The 24,857-nt window shown below is 46.3% G+C and overlaps 1 protein-coding gene across 7 annotated transcripts in view; it reads left to right on the top strand.

The window, feature by feature from the left end:
* Positions 1–21,084, top strand: part of KIF6 (kinesin family member 6) — a 454,503-nt gene extending 433,419 nt beyond the window's left edge. For 2 of the 7 annotated variants that reach the window (XM_077161701.1, XM_077161700.1), the window contains 6 exons: positions 1,150–1,234; positions 2,937–3,072; positions 5,564–5,661; positions 13,981–14,067; positions 15,710–15,816; positions 19,717–21,067. In XM_077161701.1, the coding sequence (XP_077017816.1) occupies positions 1,150–1,234; positions 2,937–3,072; positions 5,564–5,661; positions 13,981–14,067; positions 15,710–15,816; positions 19,717–19,868 (665 nt within the window). In that variant the 3' untranslated portion in view covers positions 19,869–21,067. Of the gene's footprint in view, positions 1–1,149; positions 1,235–2,936; positions 3,073–5,563; positions 5,662–13,980; positions 14,068–15,709; positions 15,817–19,716 lie in introns of those variants that run through there. The other 5 variants (XM_077161707.1, XM_077161705.1, XM_077161703.1 and 2 more) reach the window with 5 other exon arrangements.
* Positions 21,085–24,857: the final 3,773 nt, after the last annotated feature.

The raw sequence follows: 24,857 nt of genomic DNA, 5'->3' as shown, positions 1-24,857 counted from the left end.
CTGAATTTGGATCCAGGTTCCTGAAGTTAGTCATGTGGTCCCGGGTAGGTTAGCCTGTTTGAACTTCAATGCCCTTATCTGTAAAATGGGAATCATAATACTCACCTCAAATGAATAGGATAAAGATTAAATCTGATAATGTCCAGGAAAGACCTGGACAATGATAGATTCTCCTCTACATCACATAAAAAAGCAGGGCTGTATACTTTCTAAGCTGTCTTGCATGATGCTAAGAAATTCAGGGCAACCACAGAAAGACTCCCAGGAGGATAAACAGACCCCACACCAGGCTAATAAAGGACCAGCTCGGACAAACACTAGCTAGGGTGGGCAATCAGGCAACAGTAGCAGCAATTGGTGGCCAGACAGTGGCCAGTGGCAGTGAGGACACAGGTTGTAGGCTCCCGCTAATCACTCAGGACAAGTTCAGCCCTCTCCAAAGCCTTGCCATCGTCTTGTAGCCAAGTCTTTTTGGCACAGCATCTGGGTATGATTGTCAACCCTGGTTGCATGCTGGCATAATTTGGAGGGCTTTTAAAAAATACCACTGCTGTACCCAACCCTGGGGTCCTAGCAAAGCCAGAATCACTGGGGGTTGAGGCCAAACATTGGTGGGTTGTTTTTCTTTTAACTCCTCTAGTCTTCTAAAGGTAAATAGACTTGAGAACCACTGCAGCAGAAGGAAGTAAAAACAGGGAACGTGATTTTAAAGTGAGGAAATTCAGCACTCCACCTGGTACAAAGAAAGATGTGTGATGTCTTAGTGATGCTTTCTTTGTTTGTGAAGGATTCTTTATCAGAGGGTGGGGAAATGCTATTTCACATCTTCCCTGGAAATGAGTGAAATCAATAGTCAAAGGATGTAGCAGAAATGTAAAGAATTCCCTTCAGTTTCAGATGTTAGGCAGTAGGAGGGACAGTGGAGGGGAAATAATCATGGAAGCGTCTCCTCTGTCTTGGGACTTTAAGCCAAGCAGAGATTCCCATCCAAGGAGGAACTGAAGCAGGTTCCCTTCCAAAGGCCCAGAAGGAATTCACAGGGCCCCCTACCACCATGGGATGCATTCTAACTCTGTCTTATACCCTAAATCACTTTTCCTTTACTGTTCTTCCCCCTTGGAATAATCTAGTGGCATCTCCTTCCTGTAGGTATCTCAGAAAACCTGGCTGTGCCCTCAGTGCCGGACCTCCTGGAAGAGAAGCTTCGATCACAACTGGAGGAAGAAAAGAAAAGGTGCCCTTCCTTCTTGCCCACACACCCTGACCTCAACCCTGCAGGGCTCACCAGGGAAGTGCAGAGTGGCCATGCAGGGCTAGAACTGTCCAGAGAAAATGGGTCCTGCAGCTGGGTCCTAAAATAGCAGGAGCAGGAAGGTATGCCTTTGAGCAGGCAGGATGTGAAATGCAGGAACCCTGAGCAGAATGAGATTGGAGTGGGGAGCAGAAGGACAAGCCAGTCTGGGAAGCTGGGATTCATGTGTCAGGAGGGCTGTTTGCTGCCTGCACCCATGCCCCGCCCAAGGACCCAGGCTCCTTCTAGACTTGTCTACTACTGCCACCTAGAGGAGACAAGAGGGATGACCACACTGGTCTTCAAGCCTGCAGCTTTACTCCTCTGCCTTCAGACCTTCCCGCCCACCCTACCCGCCTCATCTGTAAGGAGTCCCACCCTAATGCAGTCATTTAATGTCCAAAAATGACTTTACAGAATAAGAAAACTCAAGCATAAGTATAAGCAGACATGTGGCATTTATTGATACACACCGCAGTCACCCAATGTCGTTTGACACCCCAATCAAGCGTCTTAGACCAATTACTCATCTATGCTTTCAACACGTTTGATATCTCCTCCATGCCATGCAAAGGCTGGAGGGACCAAAAAGTCACCTCCCCTGCTCTCCGGGAGTTAATTGGGTCATTCCAACACACTCCACCCCTGGGCTGACGAGGTGTACACTCCAGCAACCCCACCCCTTTCACCCCCACTCACACCCAAGACTTGAGGAAATCAAATCCTTCCCCATTGGTCTCTCCAGGTCACTCCTGATAACTGTGCTGTGTCTTCTGTAGCCACCATCCTCCTCCCAAAATGCTCTGCACTTGCCTCCTACACACACACACGCACACACACATATACACACACGCGCGCACACACACACACACACACACACACAGCTGTAACTCTCCTCCCCAGTAACACGGTGTACTTCCCAGTTATCTGCTTTCTCCCTCACTCTGTTTATTTCAGTCAATTTCTTTCCAACCCATTCTTCCTGTCTCTTCGCTCCTCCTCTTCCATCTTGTCCCTTTGGTCTACCTTTCCCACCTCAGAGTCATTTCAGAAGCCCAGTTGTCTCTTCAGCTTGGCCCTCTGACTGTTTCCTGCCGGATGGCCACTGATTCGTTGATGGTGGCCTTCCTGAGGGCCACAGAGGCACCAACAAAATGGTCCTCAGCTTGCAGATCAGCCAACAGCATGGGGAGGTAATGAGGACCGTGGATGCTAGAGCCCCTGGCCTGGGTTCAAATCCTGACTCCTCTGTTTACTAGTTCTGTGGCATAAGCCAGTTATCTAACCTCTTCAGGATGGTAATAGTGTCTTCTTCAGTGGTGGGGAGAGGATTAAATGAGTTAATATGTATCAAGGAGCTCCTGACTCCCAGCAAGTGCTCCATAAACAGTACTTAGCATTTTTGGAGGAAGGGTAATTCCTCCCACACACATGACTACAGGGGCCTACCGGACAGAAACACCTCCTCTGCCTCTCTGTGACAGACACAAACCTGCACCATATCCTGCCCCAGTGGTTCCTGTGGGGTCCCAATGCCCATGCACCAGGACAGTGTCACCAGGCTTCAGGGGCGCAGGTCATTTACACCCCCCCACCCCTCCCGGCTAGACAGGACTGCGCTGACTCTCCTCTAATTTCACTATAGGTACAAAACAATGTTCACTCACCTGAAAGCCCTGAAGGTGGAGATCGAGCATTTGCAGTTGCTCATGGACAGAGCCAAGGTGAAGCTGCAGAAAGAATTTGAAGCCTGGTGGGCAGAGGAGGCAACCAACCTGCAGGTATGGCCAGCCATGCTCCTCACTGCCCCAGCAGCCTGCCCTCCTTCTACACTGAAGAAGCTGATGAGGGGGCTGGCCATGCAGTCCTCATGGGTGCCAACAGGAGGCAGAAGGAGAGTGGGGGCTTCAGTCCACAGACCCTCATGCTCTCAGCAATGGCTCCTTTTAGTAATGAAGCACGTGCTTGTTTTAGTAGCAAGGAATGCAGGTCAGAGGTTCACTGTTTCCTTGCTATAATGCCTGAAGGTGAGGAATGGAAGGAAGAGCTCCCCAAAACCAATGGATTTACCACCATTGCTTTGTTTGATATTCACCAGTGATATCATAGTCAGCATTATTTACTTTTCTTACTCCAGAGTCTTATACACATGCTAATTGTAGAAATTTTAGAAAAAACGAAAAACACAGAGAAGAAGATAAAAATCACCACTTACAGATAACCATTGTTAGCATATTGGAGTATATTGCTTTCTTTTTTCTATGCATATGCTTCCATATATTTTTATAAAAATGGAATCAATATTGGCTTGGAAGTATCATAAATGGCTGTTTTTCTTTCATTGTATATTGTGACTACTTTCCAATGTTATTATTCTACAACTTGGTTCTAATGGCCTTTAGTTTTCAACCATATGGACATACTTTATTTAACCAGTCTCCTATTGAATATTCAGGCTGTTTCTATTTTTTTCCCCACTCAGAACATATTTGTAGATCAATTTTTGCATATTTCCTAGACAAATCCCTAGAAGTTCTCTATGATATATGAAGGCTAAAATGACATGTTATATGAAGCATTAGTACAAAATACAAGTTTCAGTTGTCTTCATGTAACTCCTCAGCTGTGGTACAATGACAATGATGAAATACATATAATTATGGCAGAACCCTTAAAGGTTATCTAATGGGCTGATCCCTTAATTTTAAGGATAAGGAAACTGAGAGCCAGAGAAGATATTTTTACAATGATATGTCACCAAAGAGCAACCACTTTGTTACTAAGTGGCCTGATGACAGGGCAAAAGAGGAGGTATTTGGAAAAAATGAAATACACAAGATGGCAAAGAAAACAAATTAGATTGCAATATAGTTACCACAATTTTTAAAAGCAAAATTATAGTATAGTGATATGTATACCTACACCATGTTATGAATGTACTAATAAGATCTAGGGGCAGGCCTTATTATTACCATAATTTCAAAGTAGTGATGAAATCAAGATTTCTGCAACATCTGTAATGAAATATGAAAACATGTATGACTTCCATTGGTGACAAGGTCAGAGGTACTGCTAAAACTACTGTCTTCTCGCATTTATCGTTGAAGGAAATGCTAAATTTCTGGTAATAGATAAGGAATATCAAGATGTAATTGCTTCTCATCCAAGTTTACAGTCCACTCTACCCCCTGTATTACTCATCTGTGCACCAAGTTAAGAACACTTCCTCATGAGTTCATCAGTGAGTGAGTCCTGCAGCCGCAGCTGGTGCCAAGGGAATTTGGCCACTACCCGGTAGACAAGGTCCAGTGAGTCCAGTGTGACTCAGGAAGTGTCTAGGTGAGGCTGACAGATCCAGCTGGTAAAGACACAACCAGCCCATGTTAGATTCAGACAGTTTATTACTTATATAGACAGTGAAAACAAGAATAGCCAATGGTACCAGTTCCATGTGTCCCTTGTCCCACAGATGACACCAAAACAAAAGGGGCCAGATGACTGCCACACAGATGGTGGGACACCTGGTTGCTGAGGAGCCAGTTCCATGCTGCAGCCAAGCAGTTTTAGGGCTTGCAGCTCCGCCCCTCATGGGACGAGGCAGAACGCCTCACTCCTCATCAGATCGTGGGAGGCAATGAGAAACCGTCTCACGGTAGCCTTCCAGAAAGATTGAGCGCACAGTGGGTAATGGCCTCAGATACTCCTGAGCTTCCCACCGGTTGTATCCTGAGGGGCTCACAGAATGTCCTGCCAAGGTTTCAAGCACCTACAATGGAGGCCTTGCACGTGAGGCCCACGTGGAGGCAGGGTCGGTCTCCCGGGTGCCATGGCAGAGCTGTTCCCCTACACGAAGTAGTTAAAGGACTTCTCCTGACTCTAGTAGGGGAAGTCTGGGACAAGGAGAAGCAAAACCTGAAAGGGTTTCTGGAGAATTTCCAGATATCATTTTAAGCCTTTTTTTTCTAACTTCAAAAAGTAATATATTTCGATATCTGGTGCCTGCCCGTGCCAACAAAAACAGTAATACATGCTCAATTTGGAAAACTTGGGAAGCACGAAGGCTAAATCAAGCATCACTCATAACTCTACCACCCACAGATGATATTTTGATGCTCATTATTATGGTCATTACTGTCTCAATTTATTTTTTCCCATATATATTGTATATACTAACCTTTATAGCTGGCTTTTCCCCCTTAAGCAATACATCAATAACATTGTCCCATGTCATTAGACTCAAGATAATTGTGAAACTCCTTCTTGGACCAACAGGCAAACTCTCCAGCAGTAAATTCATTTGATCACATGAAGCCATCACCCCAAACACCAAAAGCCCAGCAGGAACAACCCCAGCTTCTCTCTAACAAAAGGTAAGGAGGGACCTCTGCCATCAATGTTGGGGAGCCCAGAAAAGGCTCCCTGCCTTTCTCCTCAACCTGGTCTTGCTGCTGTAAATGTCTTCTTATAGGCTGCATGCTCAGGGAACACAAATTACTTTTATTGTCTAATTAGTTGTAGATTCTTAGACCAGTGGCTTTTCAGCTTGTTTGAACACACACACCCTCAGTGCATTCCCTTTGCACTGATAATCAGGAGGCCTGCTCCCATGGTAACAACCATGCCCTGTTCCTGCAAGCCACATACCTGTGCAGGAAGTAGAGGGTAGCAATGGGATGTGGGGATGTAAGGGAGAAGGAGAGGAAGACTGGGGAGAAGGGTGATCTTGGTGGGACACAGAGGGGTTGGGGTAAAAGGCTCTCTTTGTCCTACCAACGATTCAGGAGAGACATGGGCACCTCTAATACCACCACATGAGGACAGCCCAGAGACAGTTTCCCCAAATGATAGGAAGGTCCAACAGGGCCTTAGTTTCCACACATATCACCTTCTACAGGCAGGTCTCTCTCATGACCTCCATGTTGTTGTCTCCTTCTAATCATGCAAACGCTGGTGTCAGAGCCTCCCACCCTCCTCCATCATTCAGACCTGATAGGGTCATGCCAGAGGCCAGGATGACACAAGTGAGGCCTCAGCCTTCATCACCAAGGAGCTATCCTTTGACTCTGAAATGGAGCTGGGTGCTCATGTTGGAAATATGATATAGAATGTTTAAAAGAGAAACAGACCCTCGATATGATGCAATGAAAATGGCACTTTACCTCTATGGTCTTCTTCTAAAAACCCATAATCCCAGTCTAGTAAAGAGGAAAACATCAGACATATCCAAACTGAGGAACGTCCTACAAAACTCCTGACTAGTACTCTTCAAAACTGTCAAAGTCAAAGTCATTAACAATAAAGAAAGTCTCAGAAACTGTCCCAGAGCAGAGGAGAGCAAGGGGTCCTAATGACTAAATGTAATGTGATATCCTGGATTGCATCCTGGAATAGAAAAAAATAACATTAAGTAAAAACTAATGAAAACTGAATAAAGTATGGATGTTAGTTAACAACAATGTATGAATATTGGTTCATTAGTTGTGACAAGTGTGATCATCTAATGTAAGAATGTACAATGAGGAAAGAGTGTGGGAAATATAGGAACTTTCTGTACTGACTTCATGACTTTTCTGTAGATCTGAAGCTATTCTAAAATAAAAGCATATTTTTTAAAAAAAGGCCAGCTAGTGGGCCTCCATTGCCTGGCTGATGTTTTCCCTGGACTTACCCATATCCCCCACCAGGCCCTCATTAGCAGCATACTGGCTTGTATTCTAGTTTTAAAAAACATGTCATATTTGAGTGGCTACATCAGGGGTCAACAACTGCAAGGTGCGTTTGCTTGGCTAGCTGGTGTTTTAAAAGGCAGTGTAATTAGACAGCTGGGATGCACCAGGAAATATAGGCAGCTTAGCATTAGTTTCTTGAATCTGACCCATTCTGTGTGTTTAGTTGGTGTAGTGGCTTATGTTGTGTCTCCCAAAAAAACAGCATGCTCATCCTCAATCCCAGTACCTATGAAGGTAGTCTTATTTGGAAGTAGAGTCATGCAGATGTAATTAAGTTAAAGATTCGAGTTGAGGTCATTGTGGATTAAGGATGAGCACTAAATTCAATGACTCGAACCGTTATAAGAGAAAGGAGAAGGAGGCAGAGATTGAAGTGATGCCTCTACAAGCCAAAGAACTCCAGGGATGGCCCATCGTCACCAGAAGCTATGAGAGAGGTGTGGTATGAATTCTCTCTCAGAGCCTCCAGAAGGAGCCACCCTTTCCAATATCTTGATTTCAGATTCCTGGCCTCCAGAACTGTGAAAGAAATACATTTCTATCATTTCAAGCCACCCAGTGGGTGGTACTTTAGTACAGCGGCCCTAGGAAACTAATATACTTGGGTACCCGCTAATTCTCATGGTCACTTGAGCTTGTAACTCCTGTATGCCTTCCCCCCATAGGGTCCCCTCTCTGAAATGCTATGACTCCACAGGACAACTCTGAAAGCCACTGGTACAGGCCAACCAAGGGGACAAAGCTGCCCGTAGTCATTGCTCTGGCTCCATTCTTAGCCCTTCTGTGTCTGTCAAATGCAAATAAGCTCTCCTCTGACCTATGAGCCACAGAAACCCCATCCTTTCCCCCCAGCTTCTTCTCTGATCTCTTCCATCTCTTACTTAGCTCCAACTTGTAAAAATGTTCTGCCCAGCAAATAGGCCATCTCTAATTTTTCTTTTGCTTCAAAGACAATAATGTGTGTGTGTGTGTCATTTATTTGGTGGGGCAGAGGTGTTAGGAAAGGGCCCATAAGTGGTGAGATCAGTATTTGAACCCAGGTTTATCAGAATCTTGCCACTGGCCCACACTCTTCACTTCAGTTTTGCTTCCATTAATGACTGCCCTTTAGAGGCATATCACATTGTCATTTAAGGTAAGTTGGCATTTTCTAGCTGTAATATTCTGTAATATTTTATACAAACAAGCTTTCTTTATATCCTTCCAAATGCCACTTCCCCCTGCTTGGGGCCTACACTCTTTCGACATATCTGCACAGCCCGATTTTCCCAGTGGGGCAGGATTTTCAAAGAGCAAAACTGTATTTTCTCAGAAGGCTGACCTCTGGTTTGGGAAAAATGTCTGGCGATTGACTGGTTTCCTTCAGGGAAAGAACGGTCAGTGTTCCCAGAGGATCACAGGGAGGTCTCTGGGAGTGTCGGTTCCCACACTCAGAGCCCACAGCACGAGTAGGGCTGTAACCACAGCACAGGTGATTTGCCAAAATTGGACAAGCCCTGTCATCCTGAGATGATCTCTGGGACTCCAGAGCCCTAGGTCAGGGTGCCAGGCTCAGTGGGCTAGGCCTTCGCAATGATTCTGGCTTTTCTTTCTGGTTGTTACCCCTGAAATCTTGCCTCAGTTACCTCAGTGCAAGGTCCTGGGACTGCTATTCCCAGAGGCTCCAACTGTCTGCCCTTCCTGACCACATGGGGAAATTGGGCCTGTGAGGAAGGAGGTCACTCTGGAATCCAAAAGAAGACCCATGAGCCACAGAGTACCACTAGGCAGCTTGGAGACTGATTTTGGCCTCCAGAACCCTACTGGCTCCTTCCTGCGTTCAAGTCTCTGGCATTGGGCAAAATAAGGGAGTAGGTTCGTCTACTCAGTGAATAATGGGGGAGTATTGGGTGAGGTTCACAAAAGGGAACACTTCAAGAGACTGAGTGTGTGTGTGTGTGTGTGTGTGTGTGTGTGTGTGTGTGTGTGTGTGTGATGGCCCTTCTTGGGGAAGTTGTTGCCTCTGAGTCAACCACCTGATCCTCGCAACCTGGAGCTCTGTGAAGGCCACAGCTCACAAGAGCTGATTTGTAGGCAAAGGCTGCTGTGTTCTCTGATGTCATCTCCTAAGTTATAAAAACACGTGATTAATAGCATGACTAATAACAAGTTATTATGTACTCACTCTGATGCTAGATGCTTTTCTTTCATTAATTAATCCTCACAATATTATTCCCATTTGGGCGGATGAAGAGACTGAGATTTGGCCGGGTTCACGCAGCTAAACATATTCAGCTTGGCCAAGACTTGACCCCAGGTGTCACTGCTCACCCTGGGCTCTTCCCCATCAGGCTTTGAGCTAGTGATGACTCAACTAGCCTGTGGTTGACACCTGTAACATTATTGTCGTAACCCTTTTGTGCATTTATGAAGGTGAATAGCATCTCATTTTCTTCTCTTGCATCCTCCATAATGCCTCACCAAGTTGCTCAGGGAGGCAGATGGGACTCAAGGACACAGCTAAGAAAGACTGGCCTTGTGTGTTCACAGACTGACTGAGCCTAAGGAATTCACAGGGCCTCAACCCAGCAGACTGGCCTCTCTGCACTTCAAGAAGTGACTTTATTTGTGACTTCTGTGGGAAGGGAATCCTTGAATCTATAAATGGGGAGAATTCCATTGAAACACAGGAGTAAGCAATGTGTGTAAGGGAACCCACAGAGTATTTGAACCTGGAATGAGGGATTCTAGAATCTTCCTTGATCCAGAAGATTGCATGATTTGGTAGTTTTATTAACCCAGAGGGAGAGGGCAAAATAGAATGCTGACCCCAGGTTCAGTATAATATGTCTATCTTAATGAGTGTCATGGCAAAGAGAGAACATTTGATTCCAGTCTGAGTGTACAGGGGAAGTTGGGGACAGAATCCCTCCATACCACCTGTGGTAGTTAGAGTCAGTTGTCAACTTGGCCAGGTGAAGGCACCTAGTTTTGTTGCTGTGGACATAAGCCAATGGTACCTCAACCTCATCTGTTGCTAATTACATCTGCAGTCGGCTAGGAGGCATGTCTGCTGCAATGAGTGACGTTTAACTCAATTGGCTGGTGCTTAAATGAGAGAGCGCAATATAGCACAGCCCAAGCAGCTCGGCATTCCTCATCTCAGCACTGGCAACTCAGCCCAGGCCTTTGGAGATGCAGAAAGTCACCCCGGGGAAAGTTGTTGGAACCCAGGGGCCTGGAGAGAAGCCCAGCAGAGACCATCCTGTGTCTTCCACGTAAGAAAGAACCTCAGTGGAAAGTTAGCTGCCTTTCCTCTGAAGAACTAACAAAATAAATCCCCTCTTTTAAAAGCCAATCCGTCTCTAGTGTGTTGCATTCTGGCAGCTAGCAAACTAGAACACCACCCCACCCAGAGCCTGCACCAAGCACCATGCTCAGAGCCTTCTGAGGGCCATCTCCCAGTGCTGTTCCCCAGTCTCCATTTCCCCACCCCATTACTCACAAAAACCTGGAGTGGCAAAACTAGATCCTCTCACAGGGCATCTTAGTGGGGAACCTACCACCTCCTAGGAGGTATTTGGAAATGTGGGCTAAATGGGTAAACAAAAAATCATTTTTAGTGTAAATATGCCCCAAATATTGCATGGGATACATTTATACTAAAGAATGATTTGTTTATCTGAAATTCAAATTCAATTGTGTGAGCTGGATTTTTATTTGCTAAATCTACCAACCTTGGGGGACAGTCTTTGGGGTCACAGTGACTGCGGGGTGGAGAAGGAGGTGCTACTGGCATTTAAGTCTAGGGCAGGGTTGCTGGACCTCCTGCAGTATGGGAGGGACTCTTCTGTCCCCAGTGCCAACAGCACTTCCATTTAGAAACCCTGACTTCAGATCACGTATATTATACACAAGGAAACCGAGGCTAGAGAAAGAATATGACTTTTTTTAGCTTCATGTAGATAAGATGAAGAGCTACAACTAAAACCTAGACCTTCTAACTCCATATGTAATGGGCTTTCTTCCTTCCTTCTACCTCTCTCCTCCCCCAGGCCCTCTCCGTGCCTCCTTTTCTCTCTCTGCTCTATTTTCACTTCCTTCTTTTTCTATCCCTTTCTTCCACTTTCTTGATCTACCTCTCTCTCTTCCCACCTCATAACCTCTCTCTCTCTCTCTTTTTTGTCTTTCTCTTTACATTTCATTTGCTTTATTCCATCCTCCATGCCAGCCAAGGCTGTCACTCTTTATTGCTTGTCCATCGTCTGTTCTGCTTCCGGTTTTTGCGTGCCATCATCTGGTGAGTGTCTGAGTGAGTGTCCACACAGAATAGGTCTAAGGACTAGCCACAGGGCAGACCTGCCTAGGGGTCTCCTTTGGAAATCAGCAGCCAGAATCCCACTCCTCCCTCAGCATCCATCCAGTTTTTCTGAGATGTAGGGTCTGCTCTGGCTCTGAAAATTTCTGGAATATTGACATGATCCTTGCATCATAAACTGGTTGCTTCCTAGGAGCCTCCTCAGTTCAGAGTTTCAAAAATGGTGAGTCAAATGAATTCCAGCCACAGCTGTTTCCACAAATGTGCCCCTGGGCAAGTCAGTTGCCCATTTTGGGATTCCCTCATCATAAGATGCACTGAAATTTCTCTGACACTCTTATTCTTTGAGCAGATAAGTGTTCCAGTGCGAATGAAGAACTGCTGGAGCAAGAGAGTAAGCTCCCAACTGTTCCAGCCTAAACTTCAGAGTCGCCACAGATTCTTGATGGAATCTGGCTGCAGGCCAGAAGGGGCTGGTCCTTTGCTCGTTGGGTTCTAAAAGAAACCTGATTTCATCGCTTCCCAGGGATGCTTAATTCCTAGAGGCTAATTACACTAACTAAATTCACAACTCTCTGATTGGTAACCCAGGAGGCCTAATTATTATTAATGTTGCTTATTCATCCTTATTAAGAAAAAGATAATTCATTCTGATGGCTGCTGTGTTCCTTCTCCAGAAGGAATGATAACATGAGAAATGAATTTAGTGTCAAAAGCTGGTTGGTCAAGAGAGAGTCAGGGTAAAGGTCATTCGTGGCATGATCCTGAGGGTTAGAGAAACCCAGCTATGACATCCAGGGTCACTCCAGCAGCTTGGGGACCAGAGGAGTCATTCTCTCAGGAGCCCCAAACCTTCACATTGCACCATCCTCCCTCATAAGCTGGTTTAGGCAGCATGCTGGGCAGTTGGGCCTCTGCAGAGGTGCTGGATCCCCCCCATTAGCCATGGTATGATCACCCCACTGTAAGACCTGTTTCCTCCTCTGTATCCTTCAGGGCAGGGATTTGCTTATCTTTTACCCCAGCACCTAGCAGTGTCTAACACATCACAGATAAGGTGCCCAGTGAGCTGTTGATGAATGAATGAGTGAATGTTTGTTTAAGTGACCGTATTGATGTAACAGCACACATGAGGATCAGTTATTTCCAGAAACAACCCTTAAAGCTTTCTTCCCGCCCATAGTCCATCTCTCTCCTCTTCCACCCACCCACCCCCACCCTCACCTCAAGAATTTCGTGCCTATGAATTAGCCCTTAAATCTGAGAAAAAGCTTCACTGGGAAACCACTGAATTAATGAACCATTTATTTGTCAATGGCTTGATCTTGCAAGACTTGCTACAGCTTTCAAACTGATCTTTACTCAGGTAGAATTGAAGCACTTGCAAGATGGAAACCAACCCAAGAATTACTCTTGGTTTTCCAAAGAAAAGCTTGCAGAGTCCGCCATCTTGTGGCTGCTTCAGGTCTTTCAACAGCCCTCACCAAACCCCTGCCCAGAGATTCTCAGCATTTCCAGTCCTCTGGACAGATAGGAAATGGCACCAAAATAGAGGGAAAAACAACGTCCTAGACTCTGATCGCCTTCTTCTTTGTTTGTCCCAGAGTCTTGAACCTGTGTAGACCCAGAGTAAGATCTTCTGCCAATGGCTGAGATGGGACAGGGGAGAAGGCGGGAACCAAAGGGCTGTACACATAGGTGGACAAGCAGGTTGTCAGGCCTGTGAAATACCTTGGACTGGAGTGAAGCAAATTTGACGAAGCTGGTTCACCTGTCTCTAGCCCTTGCCCTCATCTCACCCAAGTTTCCCCAACTCAGAAAGGAGGATTGTCACCAGGTGACTTTTTAGTCTCTTCCATCTCTGACATTGTCTCTAGATAGTACCATTCCAAAGCAAGGGAAAGCATCCCATCACTGAATCCTTATAGTCATGACTTAAAGTAAGGCCCCATGTCACTGGAGATATGTGGAATCAACCAACATCTTGGGCCAGATCTGTTCCTTGGTCTCTTTATCTCCTAAGGGGCATTGCTGGGTTCCACTGTTTGCAACCTTGTAGGAATCCAAGGCAAGGAAGATGCACCAGGCTGCCTAGGTAAATGGATGAAATTATATCAGCATGAGCCGTTGGATCTGACTCTTCACTCAGGAGCATGGGGCTGGTCAGCCGGGGCCACCCAGGGCATGTCAGTGTCGTCAGAAGTAGACCATGTCATCTCAAGCGTGTGCGTCCTCAGAACACCACAGAGTCCAGCACCATGGCTCAAAGCGTGGGTTTTGAGGTCTTACAAAATCTTGAGAATTCAAGATTCTACCATATACCAGCTGGGTAACTTGTAGAACTTCTCAGACATCTGTAAGCCTCAGTTTTCTCATCTATAAAATGAGGATAAGGACATTCGCCTTTTAGCCTGTTCAGAAGCTAAATGGCATGATGTTTGCAGAGTGCTTTCACAGAGCCTGGAGGTAGGTATTACCTATAAATGGAAGCTGTGATTATCATTGTTGATCTACTTCCACAGCCAGTCTATGCAAAGCTCCAAAACTGAAAATGGTTAAACTATCTAAGGCAGAAGGCTCTTGGTTTCTAAATATAAATCCTGAATTTCTTTTCTTGAAATGTCCTCCTATACCTTTTGTTTTTGTTGGTTTGTTCTTTGCAGTGATATGAATGTCAGGAAAATCCTGCCCTCACCTTGCCCCACATCACACAACAAGGAGGGCAGCACCAGAACCTCCCCGGAAGACAGGTCTGTGGCTCCTCTCCTCCCTCAGATACCTGTGACAGCCCCTGCAGTGGGAAATGTGGTCCTAAATCTTCAGTCTAGCTCCCCACAGCCCAAGGAGCCCCTTGTCTAATAGCCATTCAGATCACGGGGCAGACTTCTGCCTTGGTCCCCTGGGAAACCCCTGGAATCTCTGACAGACAACTCCCAGAGCCAGGGAGTTTCCTCCTAGAGTCATTGGGGCCTTGAGTAAGCAGAGCTGTTACAGGGTTCCTTGTGACTGTTCCCATAAAAGGAAACAACAGGCAGCCAATAGCAGTTCCAACGTGGCCCACAAAGTCTCTGGCAGGGGAGGGCATGGAATTAGAAAGGCTGTCCTCAAGGCCCATAACCTGTTTCTAGGCTGGACAAAGTTGATAAAGCCTCTCCCCAGCACCACACTATTTGGCATGTCCGGGCTTTGACACAGCCCATGTCTTCTGGCTAGAATGTCTGCCTTCCCTTCTTCACTGGCAGACCCTACTCTTCTCCCAAGGATGAATTCCACCAGTTGCCCCTCCACAACCCACCAGATGGAATGAAGGGCTCCAGTGCAGCTCTCTTGTCCTACTACATGACTCTGTTTTTAGCACTTCTCACTGAGCTGCAGCTGAAATGCTAAAAATTACTTGTGTCAGTGAACCACCCTTTGTTATATGCAGTCTTGACTACCTTTAAGGAAGTAGATACTCTCACATGTTGTGTGGGTGATTGGTGTGAGGATGGAAGATTGGCAAAGCCAGAAGAGTGCCTCACAATGAACTTTTTTTAGGAGACATGCTATAATAGGAGCTGGATATAGACAAAGGAGAAAAGGCACAAATAACCCTTCCTTTTATGGAGATTTCCCAGATATCCCAAGCAACACATCTCATTGGCCAGAACCTCGTCCCCTGGCCACATGTAGCTGCAAGTGAGGCTGGGAAACATAGTTCTTTAGTTGTGGCCATTTGTTCTGCTAAATATTGTGGTTCTGCTTTTAAGGAGAGAGGAGAATAGTTGTCTCTGCTTCAAGGGACACTACCTAAGCCACAGTGGGGCATGGGGACACCTTGGGGAGATTCCTAGAAGGTATAACATTTAAACTGCCTGCTGAAGAAAACAGAGTAAGTCACAGGCAAGGGGGCAAGAGGGATGGTGGTAAGGGGATAAGGAAGGCAGTGAGGAAAAGAATATCCAGCTATGGAAAGGTCTGGGGGAAGAGCAGTCCAGGGATAGGACACAGCAAAAGCAAAGATCCTGAGCCTGTAAGGAGCTTGGTATATTCAAGTGACAGAAAGAAAGCCAGGGCAGCCCAAGCATAGTGAAGCTGGGAACCTGGCATGAGAGGGCAAGAATAGACCACACAGGGCCTGACAGGTCACGGGACAAAGTTTACATTTCCTTCAGAGAGTGTCAAGAAGCCATTAAAAGGTTTTAAGCAGGGTGTGACTTGATCCAATGTGCATTATAAAACAGTCGGTCTGGTACTGTGCAGAGAAAGTGAGAGAGAATGAGGAATGAACTATCCAGTCGCACAGCTGCCTGGGTGTGATGGCATCCTGAAAAGTGTAAAAGCACTCTGGGAGGGCAAGCAGTGAGTCCAAACGGAAGGTGTAGTAAAGTGTGACATGTGGTTATCCCCCAGCATCCCTGAGAGACCCACGTCATCCATCCCCCTCACTGGGGACAGCCAGACGGACTCCGACATCTTGGCCTTCATCAAGGCCAGACAGAGCGTCCTGCAGAAGAAATGTAAGTGTACCTCCCCTCCAGGACCACCCTGGCACCCCTACCCCAGCCCCTGCTCACCAGACACTTCGGGGAAGGCAAGAGGGGAGGAGGCTGAAGCAAGCAGTGAGGTGAGAAGGAAGTAAGAAGCTTCCTTCATGTTCCCAAAACCACCAGACTGGCCTTCCTGGCACTTCACACGTGCCCAGCCTCTGCTTCCATGTGAAAGCCCCAAGAGGAAGCAGCATCAGAAACGCAATCACAGGGCCGAGGGGATAGTGGGCCCAGATGCTCCCATCCTGCTTGGCAAATTCTCACTCCCTCTTCCAGATCCTCAGCTCCCTTTGTTCTCTGTCCCCAAAAGCAGCTCTCTCTTCTCCCCAGCCCTCTCCAAACAGGAAGGGGCTGCGTGATGATTTGGTAACTTGTCGAATCCCTGGCTAGAAATCTTACTCTTGTATCTGAGCGTGGCTCTTGCCAATGAGCTGTGGATGTAAACATCACTTGAAGGTTTAGACCCAAAGACATTTTAGGCTACAGAGGAAATATGTGTGGAATGTCAGACAACAGGAAGAAAAGGAGCAGGACCTTCCCGGCCTTCATCACGTACCTCCCCCACCTCTTCCTCTTGGCAGTCGCTCATCTGCTGCAGACCGGTGTCTTCTTCTCCTGCCTTTCATCTCCTTAGACACTCACAGGGCTCCTTACCCCAGCCCTACTTTTAGTTTTATCCTCTTCCCACTAATCAAAGACTACTAGGCAGCCTTCCATATGTCAAAAAGGCATCCTTGACAGTCTGAAATGGCAGGCGTGGGTCACACAATGCCTGACCCTGCCCCAAAGGGCCTACCTGCAGCTTCACGACACACTCTCTGCAGCTGAGACAGTGGGAGGTTTGCACGTGGACAAGGCACCCCAGCTAAATGATGGCCTTTGCCATGTCATCCTGCCCAGTAGCAAACGGGCATCTCACTGGGAGGCCTGCCTACTAACTGTTCTCTCTTTACCACCAAGGTCAGCGACATTGGCACCATCAACAGGGCATTTCTGATGGCCAAGCAACCCCAGCCTACTAGGATACCTTGAGCACATAACTTGCCTTCTTTCAGCCTCAGTTTCCCTGTCTTTAAAAAAAATGGCACTAATGATCCCCAAGGACCCCTCCATCCCCCCAAATATTCTAACAATATGTATCAGACACTGACAGTAATAAACAACCAACAAATGCACAAACATGGATTTAGTGGGCACCCTCCGGTGCTCAGTGCTGGGGCTCTTCCAGGGAGTAAGACAGAATCAAGCCTTGAGAAAGAGAAGAAACAATGAACATATCAAAAAACAAATAAGCTCTTTTGAGGCCTCTAAGGTGTGCTCCGAAGTAGGCAAAATATGTCATGTTGTAAACAACAACTGGAAAGGCTGCTTTTAGCTGCTGTGACTTGGGGAACCCTTTGTGGAGAAGAGAAATTTAACCTGATAGCTGGATAGTGAGAATGGAGCAGCCACACACCATTCTGGGCATAAGTGTCCCAAGCAGTAGGAACAGGAAATGAAAAGTTCTGAAAGGCAAGGAGCTTTGTTTGGCCTCAAGCTGACAGGAAGGCTAGAGTGGCAGTCACAGGGAGCACCAGGATTAGCATGGCCTGGACAGACACTAGATGAATTTGAGGTGTGAGGAAAAGAGGAGAGTAAGAGTGGCTCTGAGACTTTTGATCTGAGCACCTAGGAGGATGGTAGTACCATTTACTAATGGTAGAAAGAAATAAGAAAGGCAGAGAAGGATGGAGTTTGGAGGTTAGGAGCTGGAAGGATCAAGAGTTCTGGTTGGATGTCTGGTTGGCATCCAAGCAGAGATGGTGAGTAAGCAGCGGAGCCTATGCTGAACATATTAGCTCAGAGATCAGGGCTAGAAAAATGTGGTGGTGGTAGGGCATCATCATGCCTAGATGATGTTTAAAGCCAAGGGACTGGGTACAATCTCCTTTGAACAGTATAGAAGGAGTAATTCTGATTGCTGAGAATAGATTTCCTGGTACCCCAACATTTAGAGGTAGAAGATCCAGCCAGAGATGCTAAAGAGCAGCATCTTCCTTCAGCCAAGGCAAGAGGAAGAGCAGCAGGTGAGTGGGGTGGGCTCAGGCAGGTCTCCAGGAGAATGTGTTCAAAGAAGAGGTGGGTTAGTGGATCCAGTGCTGCTGAAGGTGGAGTAGGCAAGGTCAGAGCATCGACCACTGGCCATTTTGCATGTCCCAGTGGCTCTGGACAGCACCATTTCAGGCAGTGGACTAGGGAAGGGAAGCCCTGTTGGAGCAGTTGAGGAAAGAATGGGAAGGAAAAAGCGGAGACAGTGAGCAGAGACGGCTCTTCCAGGAGTTAGGCTGGAAAGAAGAGCAGTGGGGCTGGAGCTACAGGGGAGAAGGGGACTCAAAAGGGAGTTTTTATTTGTTTTAATTGGGTACTATTAAGACATGTTTACCTACTGAAGGAATGGTCCAGTAGAAAGAGGGCACTTGATGATGTGGGAAAGAGGACTAAAACTATACGAGAAAGTTCCTTGAGAAGGAAGAGGGATGGCCCAGAACAGAAGTGCAGGGGTTGGCTTTTGGTGCTGGGCGCTCCTTCCCCTGTAACAAATTCATAGAAATAAACCATCATTCCTCCCCTCAAGGAGTCTACAAGCAATCTGTATTTTAAAGTTATGTTTACTCAGCTTTGTACACATAACAGATATTACCATCCAACCCTCATAAACCCAGGATCTGTCAGAATGGGGTCTTCCTGCTGACACTGTCCCATCCGGTACAGGAGCTGGGCCAAAGGGTAGGGCACTGTTATTAAAATGTGTACGGCACATTACCACTCATACATTTTTATTTCATTTGGTGCTCTCAACACTCCTGTGAGGTAGACAGAACCAAGATTATGATTCCCCTTCGACAGATGAGGAAACTGAGGCACACACAGGTGAAATTACTTGCCCAAGTTCCAGCCCAGGGCACAGCCAGGATTACCCAGGTCTTCAGTACTCTCTCCAAAAGGCCAAGCTGTCTTGTAAAGCCACAGCTACCAAGATGTGCCCACTCTGCTGTCAGGAATATGCACATTGGCCTCAGGAAAAGGGACCAACAACAAGAGGCGGGGAGGCCGGCAGCCTCCATCCTCCCTGCAGGCACACGGGGGCTGGGGGGGGGGGGGGCGGGAGGCGGTGTGGTTTGTTCTCCAAACAAACAGGAACCTGGAAGAAATTCATCAAAACAAACAAGAGTTCGAGAGTTCAGTTTTATTCCTAAAGGAAGAAAAAATAATCCTGGTTTCTTAGTGACCGCAGGCAAAGGAAACCACAGGGTAGACGAGGGGACCCCTTCCCGCCAGGTCGGAGCGCACGGTCCAGCAGGCAGGCCTCTGGCACGCAGCAGATGGCACAGGTCCTCGCCACGCGGCACTTCCTAAGCAGGCCACTTAGCAGGCCGCCCATCAGGCAGACACACAGGCGGGGGCTCAGGCACCTTCCCAGCCAAAGCAAACACTTCCCTCTTCCTGGCCCTGGGCTCCCTTGGCTCTTAATTTAGTGGCGCTGTCGGGGGCTTCTCCTGGCGCACTCATTATGGTGAATTTGACTATTAGTCTGGAAGCAGGAGCCCAGAGAGGGTGATTTAACATCAGCCTCACAGGCTCTTAGACATTTTAGTAAGGGCCAGGATGAATCCACTTGATTTAGGATTCATGAACGAGCGTTTGAATGTTTAAATCCCTGCCAGGGGCACGTGTGGACAGGTATATATCCCCCTTAAGTAGTGTTACTCATTTTTGACGTCAAATTCGCATTTCCATCAGCCAGGGATGTTTTTTAGATCTAAAAAAGATGAGGTTAACCCCCTTTCTAGAGTGCTTTCTTGTTTTTTAATTGTTTTTAATCTTCTTTAGGTCTTGAGCTTGGAAGTTATTCCCAAGTGGAAAAGAACTTTGGTGTGACCCTCAGGACCAAGATTCCGTCTTCTCCAGCTGGTGCCAGAAGGGGCTCTGCCAGGGGGCCTCAGGGCCCTCCACCCACCCCAGCCCCGTCACCGTCGTTCTGAGAAACCCTCCAACTCCCCACCTTTGTGTAGGAGACCTCCTGGTGAAATGGAAAGAATCTCGAATTGGGAGAGAAGAGACATAAATTCAGGGGCCACCGAATCTGCCCCATATGACCTTCAGCTAGTCTCCTGGGCTGTGAGTTCTCCACAAGTCCCTCGCAAACTACCCCACACCCAGGAACTGTCAGCAGGGAAGTTGGCCTCGGTGGTGAGAACTAGCCCAACCCAATGAAATGTGATTTTTTGTTTTGCTTTGTTTTTATGGCTTATCTGTGGCGGTACCCTCTCCTCTGGGTATCCACGGTAATCAAAATCCCGATACTGACTGACAGCTGCATCAGCTACCTAGGATCCATGAATTAAAGAATGAAAGAAATGGGGCTTTTTATTTTTGTGTCGAGGTCTGTGCATTGGAGCATTGCATACTCTGAGCCCAGTTCTGTAGCATCTCTTCCCATCTTCCCTACCCTCATCATCATCACAGCACACAAGTCTCTGTGGCGGTCAGTGACAATCCTGGGATGGCAACTGGGTCAGACTCTGACTTCCCACTGGCAGCACTAACTCATTCTGGCCTGGGCTGTTTGTAAATGGAACAAAGGAAACATCCGGCCCATGATCTGATCAGCACCCACACGCCTGGTGGTCCCCAGGAACCTCTCTCTCCAGCCCTTAGATCAGAGAGACTAAAGCAGTGGGTTTCAACCCTGGCTGCACACTGGAGTCACCTGAGCCCAACCCAGACATTCTAATTTAATTGGCCTGGGGTCTGGCTTGGGCATCAAGATTTTTAGAAGCTCCCCAGGGGCTACCACTATGCAGCCAGGAACCCTAGGTCCCAAGTGACTGGACCACAGCACCTTTAAAAGCTCTGGTGTGCTTTGTATTCTTCCTTGCTGCTCTGGGATTCAGTGAGGACAGATCAGAAAGTATTTAAAAATAAGAACCATCTTTACTTAATTAAACAGCAAGGCCAGCCTGGGGTCTCGCACACAGAATGAGCTCTGAATGGTTTTAGGCCTCCTCCTCCCTGTTACCTCTCACGTTCAATGTGTCACAGAGGTCTACAGATTCCTCCCAGCCATAGCAGTGGCCATGCCACAGTCTCACCCCCTGCCGGGTCCCCGTGGCCGCACCCAAATTGCTGCAGCTGCTCCCTAATCAGTTCCCTGCCCAGGCCCATCCCTTCAAACTCTCTGTCCACTGTAATTTGTTGTTTTGTGTGCATGTTAATTTAAAAACATTTATTATCTAATTTAATAGATGCCTAGAAGTTGGGATGCTGCAGGGTTATTTCAGAAGCAGCTTGATAATGTCCCCGGGACCCAGCCACTTTTTTTTTAATGACATTTTTTAGCAGTTATAGTTTACAGAAAAATTACACAGAAAGTACAGAGTTCACATATACATAACCCCCAAACACACACACAGTTTTCTCTGTTTTTAACATTCTGGATTAGTGTGGTATATTTGTTACAACTGATGAACAAATATTATTTTATTAACTAAAGGCCATGGTTTAGGGTTCTCTCTTTGTGTCGTACAGTTGTATGGAGCTTTTTTTATTTTTATTTTTTGCCAGAGGAGAGTTCTAAGCCAAAGACAAGGCCATGGAATGTGGGACGCTTTAATGGCTAATCCCCGTCCCCCAAACCAAACCCTCTGCCTTTGCCCTCATGGCCGTGGATGGGCTGTGGGAAACATCAGAATTAACCACGCGAGGCCGTCCACACTGCAGGGTTTAAGGCACACAGCAGCATCAGAAAACAGTGGATGGTGCACGTGGAATGGCATCTCTGCAGAAAGCCTGAGAAAGGGCAGCGTAGGCACCTGGGACTTTGTCACCACTTGGGGCTCTGCAGGATTTGGGTCAAAACTCCCCAGCTCCTGCCTCGGGGATTTTGTTTCTGAGAGTCCTCTCAAGGCATTGACTCAATGCAGATCCAGCGGAGGGCGGCCAGGCCTGGGGTGGAGGCGGGGGTGGGGGCAGAGGGGCAGGGAGACGTGCCCCTGGGGGCCCTGGGGCGGACAGTAAGCTTCCAACCCAGCTGCGGACAGTTGGGGCAGGGAGCAAAGGGTGGGAGCAGGATGACACCTGAACATGAAGTTATCAATAAAAAGTGCTTGTCTGCTGCTTCTGTTATCTCTGTCCTATAAATACAAGATCTCATGACTCTGGGGAGAGAGAGCAGAGAGATAATACAGTATAACTGGTTTCCCTGACATCACCCCTGCCCCCACTCCCTTCGTAACAGGGTAAAATGATCATGCAGGAGAAGATAAAATCATTACATTGCAGAGCTAGACAGGCCCATAGAGCGCCTCTAAGCCACAGTCCTAGTTTACAGAATTAGAAAACTGAAGCAAAGGGGAGAAGCTGGCTTGCTGTTACACAGCTGCTTAGTGGCACATGTCCTCTCCGCAGAGGGGCTTCTCCACACCATGCCATGCACAGCCACGCCCTAGGTCCTCTCTAGCCCATTCCCCTGTTTTATTTTCTGCATCACTACCTGACATAATCTTTTTTTTTCTATTTGCTTTTTTTCTTTTTTGTGATCTGTAACCCACTATAGTGGTTTGGAACTATGAACCCCAGAAAAACATGTTCTTCAACTTAATCCATTTCTGTGGGTGGGAACCCTTGCTAGGTAGGACCTTTGGATGAGGTTACTCCAGTTAAGGTGCGGCCCAATTCAATCAGGATGGATCTTTTTAAAATATATATATATTTTTTATTGACAAGTCTTCTACACCACACAGTCCATGCATGGGGTACAATCAGTGGCTCACAATATCATCACACAGTGGTGTATTCATCACCATGAGCGTTTCTTAGAACATTTGCATTACTCCAGAAAAAGAAATAAAAAGAAGAGAAATTCATACATCCCATACCCCTTACCTCTCCCTTTCATTGACCAATAGTATTTCCACCTACCCAATTTATTTTACCCCTTGTCTCCCCATTATTTATTTTTATCCCTTTTTTTTTTTTTAGGTATTTCTCTCCAGCCACTCCAATACACAATAAACTAAAAAGGGATAACTATATAATGCATAAGAATAATCTCCAGGATAACCTCTCAACTCTGTCTGAAGTCTCTCAACCACTGAAACTTTATTTTGTCTCATGTCTCTCTTCCCCCTTTTGGTCAAGAAGGCTTTCTCAATCTCATGATGCTGGGTCCCGTCTCCTCCCAGGAGTTCTGTCCCACATTACCAGGGAGATTTATACTCCTGGGAGTCATGTCCCACATAGTGGGGGAGGGCAGTGAGTTTACCTGCAGAATTGGCTTAGAGAGAGAGGCCACATCTGAGCAGCAAAGGAGGTTCTCTGGGGGTGACCCTTAGGCAAAATTTTAGTTCGGCTTAGCCTATCCTTTGCAGAAATAAGTTTCATAGGGCAAACTCCAAGCTCAAGGGCTCAGCCTATTGATTTGGTTGTCCCCACTGCTTTGCAAGAATATGAGAAATTCTCCAAATGGGGAAGTTGAATAGTTCCCCCTTTCTCTCTCCATTCCCCCAAGGGGACTTAGCAAATGCTTCTTTACTCACCAGCCTTACTACTCTGGGATATATTGAGGCATCACACTAACCTGGACAAACCAACAAAATCTCACACCCTATTCAAGATTCCATGTACTAATGGTATTCAACTAAACTGACCATACAAGTTAAATTGGATAATGCACTACCCAAAATAAATATTTTGCATCAAATAAACATCTCTCCCTTTGGTCTCACACAGAAATAAACTATATGGAGACATTTCCTTTTCTTCCACATAAAATCCATATGTATTACCAATGCCCCCTGCTTGTTGACATTTAGTTTGGCATAATGCCTTGGTTATATTCGGTGGAAGCATATCACAATGTTACAGTTGACTATAGACCCTAGCTTGCATTGATTGTACTTCTTCCTGTATACTATCCGTTTTCAACCTTGCAAAGTTGACATTTATTTGTTCTCCCTCATGCAAAACTGTTTCTTAATTTGTACATTTAATGGCCATCATTATCCACTCTAGGCATTCCTAAATTATACCATCTCAGTCTTTATCCTCTATCTTTCCTACGGTTTCATACAGCTCTTCTCCCTCAATCATATTTACCTTCAGCTTCAGTCAGTGTACTCATTATGCTATATTCAGGTAGTATTGTGCTATCCATTTCTGAATTTTTATAATCAGTCCTGTTGAACAATCTGTATTTCTTCAGCACAAAATGCCCAATCTCTACCCTATTTCTATCTCCTGATAACCTGTGTTCTTAACTTCAACTCTCAAAGTTTTTTCATTAACGTTAGTTCATTTTAGTGAGACCATACAGTATTCATTCTTTTGTTTCTGGCTAGTCTCACTAAAGGTATTCATCAAGGTTCATCCACATTTGTTACATGCTTCACGATTTTATTCTGTCTTATAGCTGTTGTAATATTCCATTGTATGTATATAGCACATCTTGTTTAGCCACTCGTGCATTGATGGACATTTGGGCTGATTCCATCTCTTGGCAATTGTAAATAGTGCTGTTATAAACCTTGACGTGCAAATGTCCATTTGTGTCCTTGCCTTCAGTCCCTCTGAATATACACCTAGCCATGGGATTGCTGGATCATATAGAAATTCTATACTTAGCTTCCTGAGGAACCACCAAACTGCCTCCCTCAGCGGCTGTACCATTTTACATTAACAACAGTGGATAAGTGTACCTCTTTCTCCACATCCTCTGCACACTTGTCGTTTTCTGTTTTATTGATAATGGCCATTCTGGTGGGTGTGAGATGATATCTCATTGTGGTTTTGATTTTCATTTCCCTAATAGCCAGGGAAGCTGAGCATCTTTTCATGTGCCTTTTACCATTTGTATTTCCTTTTCTTCTGAGAAGCAGGATAGATCTTAATCCTACTATTGGAGTCCTTTATAAGCAGAATGAAATTCAGACAGAAAAAGAAAGAGAGAAAGTCATGGGAAGCAAGAAACTAAA

This window comes from Tamandua tetradactyla, chromosome 5 (genome assembly GCF_023851605.1).
Source record: "Tamandua tetradactyla isolate mTamTet1 chromosome 5, mTamTet1.pri, whole genome shotgun sequence".
In the NCBI taxonomy this organism is placed as follows: Eukaryota; Metazoa; Chordata; class Mammalia; order Pilosa; family Myrmecophagidae; genus Tamandua; species Tamandua tetradactyla.
The sequence above is the reverse complement of the archived record's forward strand: the minus strand, read 5'-3'. Positions and strand labels throughout refer to the sequence as shown.